A 13,528-nucleotide genomic window follows, 5' to 3' on the forward strand; every position below is an offset into this window, starting at 1 on the left:
TCCTGTTGACAATATTGTTACAGTCCATCCTGGATTTTCCAGTCTGATAAACAGTTCAATTTATATAAATAAAATTAATATATTCAATTTAGTTATGATTACTGCCCTTGTAAGTTAAAAGACTAGAGGCCACCACATTGTTGCGCAGTGGTAAAATTCTCCACAAGCTGTCACTGATGTCTATGCTTCTTGTATAGCAGAAAAAAGTCTGTTACATAATCATTAAGAAAAATCTTTCGTATCCCAAACAACAGTAACATTTTTTAAATTTGAAATCAGTCTCATCTTTTCAGAGCAAGGCCACTATGTATTATACACAATAACAACTTGGCAGATTCAATAATTCTGATAATTTCATCTGCAATTGCAGTTTTTTATGACCTTTGTTAGGTTACATTCAAAAGAATATAGTCACAACTGAATTTAGCCACCATTTTTCTTAACTCTTGAATAGGAAGGAACAGATATGTTATAAATCTTCATCACTTTTGTATGCCAAATTTTTTTATGATGGAATCACACACACACACACACACACACACACACACAACAGAACCAGGAAAAAAGCTCTGTATACAAAACGATTCCCAGATCAATCTGATACCTGTGCTACTGCCCAAAACATTTAATTGATGTCAACACCATCTTTTCTTGTACAGTTCCATATTTTAAACTGACAGGCAGCCTGCTTTTTTTTCCCCCAAAAGCATGCAGTAACACACAGAATTAATGGTCTTTCAGTCTTTGTCAAAGTCAATAAACTTTGCTTTTAAAATCAAAGAAATAATGACACATCTTTGCACATTAACAAACAAATTCCACATTGACTGGATGCTGTTCACCTCCTTTTTCATCATCTCTTGCTGTTTCTTTTTGGATCTGTTGCATAATGATTCAGGTAACATTTTTTTTATCCCCTTCCATATCATAGTGATCATAAGCCTCTGACAAACTTTGATGTGTGTGTAATGCTACAGTCACAGCTGAGTAATTTCTGTAAATTTCATCTCTTTTTATGGATAGCGTATTTCAGAACTACTGTGAACTTTCCGTTTTATGGCCATAACCATCAACTAATGACTGCTCCTAATCAGGATACTGTTTCAGTGTTACAGTGAGTAATACAGTCATTGAGCTGGTGACAATGGCTCATTTTCTGTACAACGTCTGGCGCAGAGTAAAAAAATTTTATTATTAAAGTTGACTTGAGATTTTGACAACACTGATTTTGAGTATTGCCATGTCTCCCCCAAATTACCTTCAACCCAACATTTGTCTTCACGAGTAATTTTATAACTATATGTAACATAATTCCACTTAACAGTTAATTTCCATTCATCCTGGAAGGCACAAAATGAACACAGTTGTGGACATTATACAATAAAACAATGGTGGGAGCCTCCTAATATGCCCGACTAAATGTGAGGGTCCAGTTCCCCTTGTAGGTCACTAGAGCAAACGAAGGCCAGTTTATATTTCATGTACATTCATATAATGATCTGATTTTGGTAGTTGAGTTTGGCACATCAAGTTTCTATTTCATACCTGGCATAGCATTTCACCTGTAGTTATACTGGACACCTTAATATATTCAGTGTTTCTCCTATCATCAAGTAATGAGCAGTTGTCAGAAAACTGTTACACCTCTGAAGACAGTCAGTAGATGTCTAAGTAGCCTACCAGTTTGATGAGCAGCAAATACACACATCGAAAAAAGTTTTGCATCACTTCGATTCTGAGAGTGCTGGAACCTGTTCAGAAAATTGGAATAGAGATCAACATAAACATCATTTCTACCCTTTTTACTGCTCATGAAAACCACACATTGCATGTCGTACCACCATACAATGAGACCTTCAGAGGTGGTGTTCCAGATTGCTGTACACACCGGTCGGTACCTCTAATACCCAGTAGCACAACCTCTTGCATTGATGCATGCCTGTATTCATCGTGGCATACTATCCCCAAGTTCATCAAGGCACTGTTAGTCCAGATTGTCCCACTCCTCAACAGTGATTTGGCATACATCCCTCAATCTATCCCAGACATGTTCGTTAGGGTTCACATCTGGAGAACATGCTGGCCGCTCTAGTCGAACAATGTCATTATCCTGAAGGAAGCCATTCACAAGATGTGCATGATGGGGGCATGAATAGTCATCCATGAAGATGAATGCCTCACCAATATGCTGATGATATGTTTGCACTATCGGTCAGATGTGGTGTCACAAGGCTTAGGCCTGTCCCACACCTCATTAAATCGACCAAGACTTATACGAATAATTGTAAGAACAGTTATTATTATTATGTTCTTTAAGTTTGTTTTTGGGTTTTCAGAAATACTGTGGGAATAAAGTTTATTTATGTTGCAGATAACGTGGAAGACATTGCCCAACGATCAACACGAAAGTTCAACGTAGCGGCAAGTGGGCAAGGAATAAAACGAATGCTGCAAACTACCGCGAGCCACGGATGAGCCTGGGCCGCGAGGGCGTCGGGCTTCCTAGATCGTTGTTGGACAACGTCAAAGGAAGAGACATTCTGCTTTCTCTTTGTAAACAGATCGATCGAGTCTTGAAAGGTTCATGTAAAACGTATAGGTGGGTGACACATTAGGTGGGACCCAATGCCTGTAATACTTCCACAGTTATTAAAAAGTTGTTAAATGGCAAAACCAATAGTTCATCATTTATATAGATAAAAAGTAGTAAAGATACAGGAAAGGAAGAGTTGAGGCGTCAGAACGAAAAGTGATACATCGCTCAGCAACGAAGAAGGACATATACAACGGGCGTTACATGGTGAAAACAAATCAACTGATAAAATAGTAAGTCTGTAATTAAGCATAAAGCCACGTAACACTGCACAGAGGATGGCATTCATGTACCGTACAGGTGTTATGGCGCATTCCATGACCACCAGCGGCGTACATCAGCCCCACATAACGCCACCCTAAAACAGCAGGGAACCTCCACCTTTGCTGTACTCACTGGACAATGTGGCTAAGGCGTTTAGCCTGACCGGGTTGCCTCCAAACAGGTCTCCGACGATTGTCTGGTTGAAGGCATATGTGACACTCATCAGTGAAGAGAATGTGATGACAATCCTGAGCAGTCCATTCGGCATGTTGCTGGGCCCATATATACTGCACTGCATAGTGTCGTGGTTGCAAAGATGGACCTCGCCATAGAGTTTGGAGTGAAGTTGCGCATCATGCAGCCTATTGCACACAGTTTCAGTCATAACACAACGTCCTGTGGCTGCACAAAAAGCATTATTCAACATGGTGACGTTGCTGTCAGGGTTCCTCCGAGCCATAGTGGTCATCCACTGCAGTAGTAGCCCTTGCGCAGCCTGAGTGAGGCATGTCATCGGCAGTTCCTGTCTCTCTGTATCTCCTCCATGTCCGAACAACATCGTTTTGGTTCACTCTGAAACGCCTGGACACTTCCCTTGTTGAGAGCCCTTCCTGGCACAAAGTAACAATGCGGACGTGATCAAACCATGGTATTGACTGTCTAGGCATAGTTGTATATCCTTCCTGGTGGAATTACTGGAACTGATCGGCTGTCAGACCCCCTCCATCTAATACGTGGCTGTTGGACCCCCTCCATCTAATACGTGCTGCTCATGTATGGTTGTTTACATCTTTGGGTGGGTTTAGTGACATCTCTGGACAGTCAAAGGGACCATATCTGTGATACGATATCCACAGTCAACGTCTATCTTCAAAAGTTCTAGGAACCGGGGTGATGCAAAACTTTTTTTAATGTGTGTATGTGATTAACACCTGTATGTGAATAACATTTGCCATGCATTGGAGTGAAGAAAAGTTCTAAATTCGTTATAGGAATCAAAATATTTTTTCTTACTGCAATACAATCTTTATTTACATTACAGACATGTTTTGCTGTTTATATTAAATGCATATCAGTGGCCTTTTTTATCCTACCAAAACCTGCACAGATTTTGGCATGACATGTAACTAAAAAATCTAATAAAGATGCCTTGAACATAAAAAGGCAAATGCATCTAGAATGAAAACAAATTTTATAGTGCATCAAGAAAAGATATTTGAATTTATGAAAGGAATATTTATATATGTTACAGAGAACGGTCACACCAACAACTATGAAGCATGAATCTTGCAGTGTTGTGACACATCTGTGGTTCCTAAAGAAGAGCACAGCATCCACTCCATTAATTTCAGAGGCAACAGTCTGTATGACTGATTAATTTGGCCTCAGTCACCATGGCCTTGCTATGTGGTGCTGAGGACAGCTGCAAGTAACGAGAAACTACAGCTGTTATTTTTCCTGTGGATATGCAAATCTGCTGCGTGGCTTAATGAATGGCATCCTCTTGGTTAAAATATTCCTGGGATAAAATAGTCTCCATTCAGATTGATGGGTGGAGACTACTCAGGACAACATTGTCATCAGGACAAACAAACTGGCATTCTGATACATATCTCACAGAATTTAAAAAGGGTAATTGATAGGTTGAAGTTAGATATAGGGGAAATAGTGAAGTATGGTGGCATGAAGAAAGGGATTTCTGCTCGGGTGAGTAAAGAGTCAGAGGGGGAAGAAAAGAGAGGGATGAGGAGGAGGTGGACAGAGTGAGGGCAGAAGGATGAGATGAACAGAGGGAGGGAAGGAAGAGCTGGGAAGAGGGAGGAGCAGGATGAGCTGGACAGAGGAAGGAGGAAGAAGATGGAAATAGAGATGGGGGAGGACGGGAAGGACAGAGAGATGGGGAGAAGCCGATGGTCGGGATGAACAGAGGGAGGGAAGGAAGAGCTGGGAAGAGGGAGGAGCAGGATGAGCTGGACAGAGGGAGGAGGAAGAAGATGGAAAGAGAGATGGGGGAGGACGGGAAGGACAGAGAGATGGGGAGAAGGCGATGGTCGGGGAGATGGAGGAGGTGGGGATGTACAGAGAAGTGGGGAGAAGAGGACAGAAAATTGGGGGCAGGATGGGATGGACAGAGAGAGGGGGAGGAAGAGATGGAAAAAGAGAGGGGGGAGGAAGAGCTGGAAAAAGAGAGAGGGGGTAGCAGGAGACATGTGCAATATATGTGACAACCATATACATGATCAAAGCCATAGATAAAAAGCTAGTAATGAAAAAAAATAGGAAAGCTAGTAATAAAGCATATGAATAGCTACATGAACTTATGATTGTAGCCAAGACAGACATGAAGCCAATAGGCTTCCCTGTAGATCAAGTTTGTATGCCAGTTAGCTCTACAGATGAAGAGATTGAAAGAATGTTTGCTGATATAAAAAAATATTGAGGTAGTTAAAGGAAAGGAAATTTTAATTGTGATTGTGGCAAGTGGAACAGGAAAAGGTGCAGACGGAAAAATACACTGGAAAGTTTCAGGTACATTACACAACAGTACGACAGAGATTTCAAAACCAGATTCTAAACAGCAAAAACATTTCCAGGAGCAGATAAAGGCTCTTAGTTATGAATAGTAGATTAATACTGAAGAAACTGTAGAAAGGTAGGAATATTAGCAGATGGGTCACAGATAAATTGTAAAGATGAGAGTCTGTTGAACATTTCAAAGAGAGTTTTATGTAATCACTGACTGAAAAGCAAAATGAACACAATAGATGAGGAATATGTAGCTTTAAGAGATGAAATAGTAAAGGCAATAGAGGATCAAATACGCAAAAAGACAGGTTCCAGTAAACATCCATGGATAAGACACAAGAAATATTGAATTTAAGGAGAAAATACAAAAATGTAGCAAATGAAGCAGGATAAAGGTAATACAGAATCTAAAATGTGAAATTCACAGGATGTACAAAAGGGCTAACCAGGAATGGCTACAGCAGTAATGCAAGCACATATGCCTGTGGGAAAGATAATTACAGAGACCTACTGGGAAAAAGAGAGGCAGCTGGATGAAATTGTATTATTACATTCTTCTTGATTTATGAAAGTATTTTTCCCACCTCATATAGCCTGCACACCAGGGGGAATAGTTTTGTTATGTCTAGCTCAGACGACAAGCCATTACTAAGCACAGATGGGAAAGCTAGATGATGGAAGGAATATATAGGTGGGATATACAAGAGAAATGAACTTCAAAACAATATTATACAGAAGAAAGAGGAAGCAGATGAAGATGAAATGGGAGCTAATTGCTACAAGCTTTTGAAAGAACACTGAAAGACCTAATTCAAAACAAGGTGCCTGGAATATGTGACATTCCCTCAGAATTACTTATAACTTGAGCCAGCCTTGGCAAAACTATTCCACCTGGTGTGCAGGACATGAGACAAGTGAAATACCCTCAGACTTTGAGAAGAGTGTAATAATTCCAAATTAATTCCGAATACGAAGAATGCAAGTGCTGACATGTGTGACTACCATAGTACAACAAGGGTAATGGTATGTAGTCATATGAAATCAGGCAATGCTGAGGGAATTAGAATAGAAATTGAGATACTAAAAGTAGTAGATGAGTTTTGATATTTGGGCAGCAAAATGTGTGGCAAAACTGAAGTAGAAAAGATATAAAAAGCAGACTCGTAATAATAAGAAAATCATACCTGAAAAAGAGGATTTTGTTAACACCGAATACTGGGAAGGCCTTCTGGGAAGGCATTTGCACAGAGTGCAGCCCTGTATGGAAGGGAAATGTGAATGATAAACAGTTCAAACAGGAAGAAAATAGAAACTTTTGAAATCTGGTTATGCAGAAGAGTAGATGGGTAGATTGAATAACTACATAGGAGATACTGAATTTCACTAAAAGAAGGGATTGGTTAATATGACACCATGATGGGGCACCAACAAATTGTCAATTTGATAATGAAGGGAAGTGTGTGGGATAAAAATTTCAGAAGGATATCAAGGATTGAATATAGTAAGCAGCTTCAATTGGATGTAGGTATATCTATGTATTTAAAAGGTCCCATGGAATCATGCAAGCCATAGCTATTTGGTCATGAAATGAGGTAGTACAGAATGCTGTTTATTGAATTTGTAAACAAAGAACGAAAGTATTAACAAAACACAAAAACAGAGAGTACATGTATAAATAACGCATTACATAGGAAAGTCCTCAGCTACTGTGAGGAAGTCCTGTACACGACAGAAGTAGCATCTCACAAGGAAACCTTTCAACTTGGATTTGAATACTTGTCATTTACCACTTAATTTTTTCAGATCATCTAGAAGTCATTTGAACATTAAACATGTTGAATATTGTGAAACTTTCTGTACACTGCTGGAGGAAGCATTTTCAATGTATATATGGTATTTTCATCTACTGTTCACTGAATGAATGTTGCAATTTCTTCTGAAAGAGTCAAAAGTCTAATCAACAAATTCCAAGATGGAATATACACTGAGGTGACAAACATAATGGGATAATGATATGCACATATACAGATGGTGGTAGTATTGTGTGCACAAAGTATAAATGGGCAGTGCATTGGTGGAGCTGTCATTTGTACTCACGCAATTCAAGTGAAAAGGATTCCAACGTGATTACGGCCACACAACAGAAATTAACAGACTCTGAACATGGAATGGTAGTTGGAGGTAGATGCAAGGGACATTCCATTTTGGAAATTGCTATGAAATTCAATATACCGAGATCCACAGTGTCAAGAGTGTGTCGAGATACCAGATTTCAGGCATTATCTCTCACCATGCACAACGCAGTGGCCGACAGCCTTCACTTAATGACTGAGAGCAACGGCATTTGCATACAGTTGTCAGTGCTAACAGGCAGGCAATAATGAGTGAAATAACCACAGGAATCATTGTGGAACGTATGACAAATGTATCCATTAGAACAATGTGGCAAAATTTGGTGTTAATGGGTTATGGAAGCAAATGACTCACACGAGTGCCTTCACTAAAAGCGAGAAATTGCCTGCAGCACCTCTCCTGGGCTTGTGACCATATTGGTTGGACCCTAGACAACTGGAAAACTGTGGTCTAGTCAGATGAGCTCAAATTTCAGTTGGTAAGAGCTGATGGTAGGGTTTGAGTGTGGCGCAGACCCCACTAAGCCATGGACCCAAGGCCAAGGCACTCTGCAAGTTGGTGGTGGCTCCATAATGGTGTGGCCTGTGTTTACATGGAATGGACTGGGTCCTCTGGTCCAACTGAACAGATCACTGTTTGGAAATGGGTATGACCACGTAGCTGTAGACCATTTGCAGTCACTCATGGACTTCATGTTCCCAAACAATGATGGAGAATTTATGGATGAAAGTGTGCCACGTCACCAGGCCACAGGACATTCTGGACAATGTGAAAGAATAATTTGGCCACCCATATTGCTTCATATGAATCACATTGAACATTTATGGGACATAGGCAAGAGGTCAGTTTGTGCACAACCTCCTGCACCACCAACACTTTCGCAATTACAGATGGCTGTAGAGGCAGCACACCTCAGTATTTCTACAGGGGACTTCCAACAACTTGTTGAGCCCATGCTACATCAAGTTGCTGCACTACACTGTGCAAAAGTAAGCCCAATTCGATATGACATTTGTCACCTCGGTATATGTACAGGGATGGAAGAGTTATAATTCAGAGACACCTGAGCCATGGTCTACAAGAAGTTTGCAAAATGACATTGCAGATCAGTTTGACAGACCTTTTCTGAGCTAAGAATGTGCTTGATGAGCGCACAGAGTTACTCCTAAATTTTTGAGACAACAGAGCAAAAATAAGTAAATTAAACAGGTCTTTGTATTTTTGTGTTGGAGGCAGTGGAAATAATTCTTATCGTGAAGATAGCACCATTCAGTTTCTGCAAAAGATCTTGAATGTGGTACTTCCAAGAAAACCTTACATCTATTCTCAGCCCTACAAATTTAAAATGGTTGACTTCACTTGTGGTTTAACCAACTTTATACAATAAAATTTTGCTTTTACAAGAGTCTCACGATAGAAATGCTTGCATAGCATTTTGTTACAGTTTGGCATCATCTGCTCTCTGAAAGCTACATGCATATGTTGCTGACTCCCATAACAGCTAAATCATTTATATTATGTTCATGTCTTTCACAACACTTGGGTCATCCACAAAGAGAACAATTTTTGTGTTATCTGTCAGGTTTAGTGACAACAAATTATGTGTCCTGAGATTTGTCATTACTCTCCTACATAATACTTTCTCAAAACCTTTTGAAAACACTGACAGCAAATAAATTAGTTGTTAATTGTCTATGTATCTCTTTCACCCTTTTTAAAAAAATTTATTATAATCATATGAGTTAGCATAACATATACATGCACATAGGCTAATGTTCAAATTTGACAATCAGATCGCAGCACATGGTGTCACTTCATCCAAGTCTTTCAGACCACATTTAAAATGATGGAGTGGGCAGTTCTCCACAATATATGTTAATGATTGTTTCTCTACACCAGAGACACACACACCACTTTCACTATAGCCACTTCTTCAAGACTGGTCAAATCCCCATTGTCCCATTAAGATGTGGTCGAGTTTTGACCATTCATATTGAGGAGATCGAACTGCAACTGTCCTCAATGGGCTTTGAATTAGATATTCTGGGGTGGATATTCATTCCAGCATTGTTTCCATTTCTCACTGACACTGTATGTGGCCCAAAGATCAGCCCATGGTGGCTTGAGTGACTTCAGGTGCATAGCTGTTAAGATTCTGGAAAACGCTACTTAGAAATGAATTCTTATGCAGTCCTATCTTCTTGAGAATTTGCACCTTGCCAACTTTTCTTCTGATATCCAGAGTGGAAATGTTGGACAGAACAGGCAACCACTGACTGGGAGTAGATGTAAGTGCCAATAATGGTCCTCTTGGCTTCATTTAGAATACAACTATCTCAGTTGTAAGTGTGCTGTTTTCCCATGCAGTAGCACAACATTCAGCAGCTAAGTAAACAAGAGAAACTGCAGCAGTGTGTGGTGAATATACATTTCCTCCAGTGTTATTTCCACTTAATTTGTGGAGTAGAATCATTTGAGCCAAGCTTCTTTGACAGTTTCATGCCATGCTGCTCAAATGATAGTGTCCAATCGAGGTAACATTAAGATATTTATGATCCTGTCACATAACGTGTATCTTCCTGTTGGTCTCTGTATTATGGAGATGGAATGCTCTTACCTCTGTTTTACTTGGGTTTGGTTGGAGTTCAATTTGCAAAAATACTTGTTTAGTATAGTGAGGTCACTTAAGGGTGTACTTTTACAATGCTTGATATCTTTGTTCTGATATACTACTGTCAGGTCATCTGTACAGTGGATTTTCTTGGAGCTAGCAGCTGGAATATTGTTGACATATAAATTATGCAATACCAGAGTTGGGACTGATCCCTGAGGCAGGCGTGTTCAGGCTTCTGCATCTGGTAACTCTTACACTCAAAAAACTGAAAACCTTCCATCCTTGCACGCTCCCAACATGGAATTACATCAACGAACTTGAGCATCAGCTCTTCTCCCAATACAACTTCACGTATTGCCATCATGACGACAAAGCTGCTGCCAATTTGACACTTTCCTGAAATCCAGATTCAACCAATGTTGTGAGCATTAGCACTTGATGTCAGCAACTCTGATTATTTCTAAGGCCACCCTGCTCAATTGGGATTATTTTATCAATTATGTGTTGGATGCAGCTGAGGATTAGTTTCTCCAGTAATTTATATTTCATGCTGACAAGGGAGGCAGATTGATACTTAACTGCATCAGTTCCTTCTTTGTCTGGTTTCAAAACAATGATTACTTTTGATTTCAGGAACATCTTTGACAGTTTTCCAGTTTGCAGTATTTTGTTGACGAATTCTAGGAGCCACTGTTTTGTCTGGAGGCCTACAGCTTTAAGGAACGCTGAATACACCCCATCAAATCCTGCAGCTTTATTTGTCCTCAGAGAGTTCAGGAATAAGGAGGGTTCATGTATGTCAGAGTCATATGCATACTGAAGAAGAGATTCCAAACAAGATTTCTTTGTGTACAGCTTTTTCTTCGCAGTTTTCTATACAGTGGTTTCACCAATGAGTATTTCAATTTGTCTGGAGACTGATCACATCAAAAAGACACATTGAAAAAGCGAATGAGTACAGAAGTAATGTATGGTATGGTATGGTACAATTCTACTTGAAAGTTCATCACACTCATGCTAATCTATAATGATGTAATACTTTATTGCTGTGGTTATATAGAGTTGAAGGGTCTTGCACAGAGTAGGCTAGTTTGGAAAGCTGTATCAAATCAAATCACTGGACTGAAGATTGAAGACCACCACCACCAACAACAACAACAACAACAACAACATAGAATGAAGTTACACACCACTGATCATTAATCTAAATTATTCCACAGTTTAACATATTCTTACAGTACCAAGTTTGAACATCTCATGCAGAAAGAATTCTTAGTCAAATAGTTGAACCCTAAAGTCAACATTACTGACATGCATGTAAACAATTTTGAGTTTAGAATAATATCCATTTATAAGATCAGAATATAATTGATCGAGCAACCAAGATTATTTTTAAAATGCATAATAACATATTGGAATTTGTAAGTAGCTTGTACTTACAATAACCAAATAAAATTATACCTACAGCTGAGAAAATTTTTACAACTGAAACCTTTACCTGCCAAATAGCTATTTTCATTGATATGATGACGAATTACTCTTTCAAAATCCTTGTTCATTATTGTTAGCCTTATAAGGTTGTGCTTATCACCATGGCTTGCCATAAGGTCATAAACAGTACCTCTGTTGTTTTTGACACATTCCTAAAAATAAAATACTGAAATTACTATGATACTTTTACAATCACTGATGGAAAAATTAATTTTAATCTGAAATTGCATTAGTTCACAAAAAAGATCTGAGAGTTATCACAGATTCACAAACACAGTGATGGTTCCTTTACACAAAGTCACACTTCCTGAGTGGAATTCCCATGTGTAATATGTAGTGTTGCATATTTTCATGTTGTAAAAATAACAGTCAACATTTCAACTATCACCTAGAAAACAAAGTTACACAAATACTTCTTTATTTGTTTACAGTCCTGTCACACATTGAAATCCCACACCATACTACAGGAAGTGAGGAATTTGGTGTAAGGGAGGGCGGAAGGTAAATGTGGGATGGGATAAATGTGAGGTGAGGGGAACTGTAGTGTGGGGAATGGAGGAAGTGCAAGGAAGGGAGGGAAATGGGTGGAAGAGGAAAATTGCAAGGAATTGGGCAAATACGGAAGAGGGGGGGGAATGTGGGAAGAGGGGGGGAATGTGGGAAGAGGGGGGATGTGGGAATAGGGGGGGAATGTGGGAAGAGGGGGGGAATGTGGGAAGAGGGGGGGATGTGGGAAGAGGGGGGGATGTGGGAAGAGGGAGGGGGGATGTGGGAAGAGGGGGGGGATGTGGGAAGAGGGGGGGGGATGTGGGAAGAGGGGGCCATGTGGGAAGAGGGGGGGGAATGTGGCAAGAGGGGGGGAATGTGGGAAGAGGGGGGGGAATGTGAGGAGAGTGGCGACATGTGGAGAGAAGGGGGGCACGTGGGGAGAAGGGCGGCACGTGGGGAGAAGGGCGGCACGTGGGGAGAAGGGGGGCACGTGGGGAGAAGGGGGGCACGTGGGGAGAAGGGGGGCACGTGGGGAGAAGGGGGGCACGTGGGGAGAAGGGGGGCACGTGGGGAGAAGGGGGGCACGTGGGGAGAAGGGGGGCACGTGGGGAGAAGGGGGGCACGTGGGGAGAAGGGGGGCACGTGGGGAGAAGGGGGGCACGTGGGGAGAAGGGGGGCACGTGGGGAGAAGGGGGGCACGTGGGGAGAAGGGGGGCACGTGGGGAGAAGGGGGGCACGTGGGGAGAAGGGGGGCACGTGGGGAGAAGGGGGGCACGTGGGGAGAAGGGGGGCACGTGGGGAGAAGGGGGGCACGTGGGGAGAAGGGGGGCACGTGGGGAGAAGGGGGAAATGCAAGGAGAGGGGGGAAATATGAGAAGAGGGGAAAATGAGTGGGAATACAGGGAGGGGGTAAATGCAGGGAGTGGACAAATGGGAGAGCAAGAAAAATGGGAAGGAAGGGTTGGTTCGTTGGTTGTTTGGGGAAGGAGACCTGACAGCGTGGTCATCGGTCTCATCGAATTAGGGAAGGATGGGGAAGGAAGTCGGCCATGCCCTTTCAGAGGAACCATCCCGGCATTTGCCTGGAGTGATTTAGGGAAATCACGGAAAACCTAAATCAGGATGGCCAGACGCGGGATTGAACTGTCGTCCTCCCGAATGCGAGTCCAGTGTCTAACCACTGCGCCACCTCGCTCGGTTGGAAGGAAGGGAGGAAGGGATGTAAGGAGGAAGGGATGTGGGGAGGAAGGGCATGTGGAGGGAAGGATGAGCAAGGGAGGGATGTGGATAAGGAGGGGTGTGGGGAGGTGGAATGTAGCAACGTGGTATGTGTGGAAGGTAGTTGTGTGGAGTATGGGGAGACAGTGTGAAGAGGAACAAAAAATGGAATTGGGAGGAACTGATGTAAATAGAAAAAT

The 13,528-nt window shown here is 41.4% G+C and overlaps 1 protein-coding gene across 2 annotated transcripts in view; it reads right to left on the bottom strand.

Annotated features, from left to right (window-relative positions):
- The window catches only part of LOC124594106 (vacuolar protein sorting-associated protein 18 homolog), a 262,862-nt gene that overhangs the window by 161,967 nt on the left and 87,367 nt on the right, over positions 1 to 13,528 (bottom strand). For both annotated transcript variants that reach the window (XM_047132457.1, XM_047132458.1), the window contains one exon: positions 11,629 to 11,773. In XM_047132457.1, the coding sequence (XP_046988413.1) occupies positions 11,629 to 11,773 (145 nt within the window). The remainder of the gene's footprint in view (positions 1 to 11,628; positions 11,774 to 13,528) is intronic.

This window comes from Schistocerca americana, chromosome 2 (genome assembly GCF_021461395.2).
Source record: "Schistocerca americana isolate TAMUIC-IGC-003095 chromosome 2, iqSchAmer2.1, whole genome shotgun sequence".
Lineage (NCBI taxonomy): Eukaryota > Metazoa > Arthropoda > Insecta > Orthoptera > Acrididae > Schistocerca > Schistocerca americana.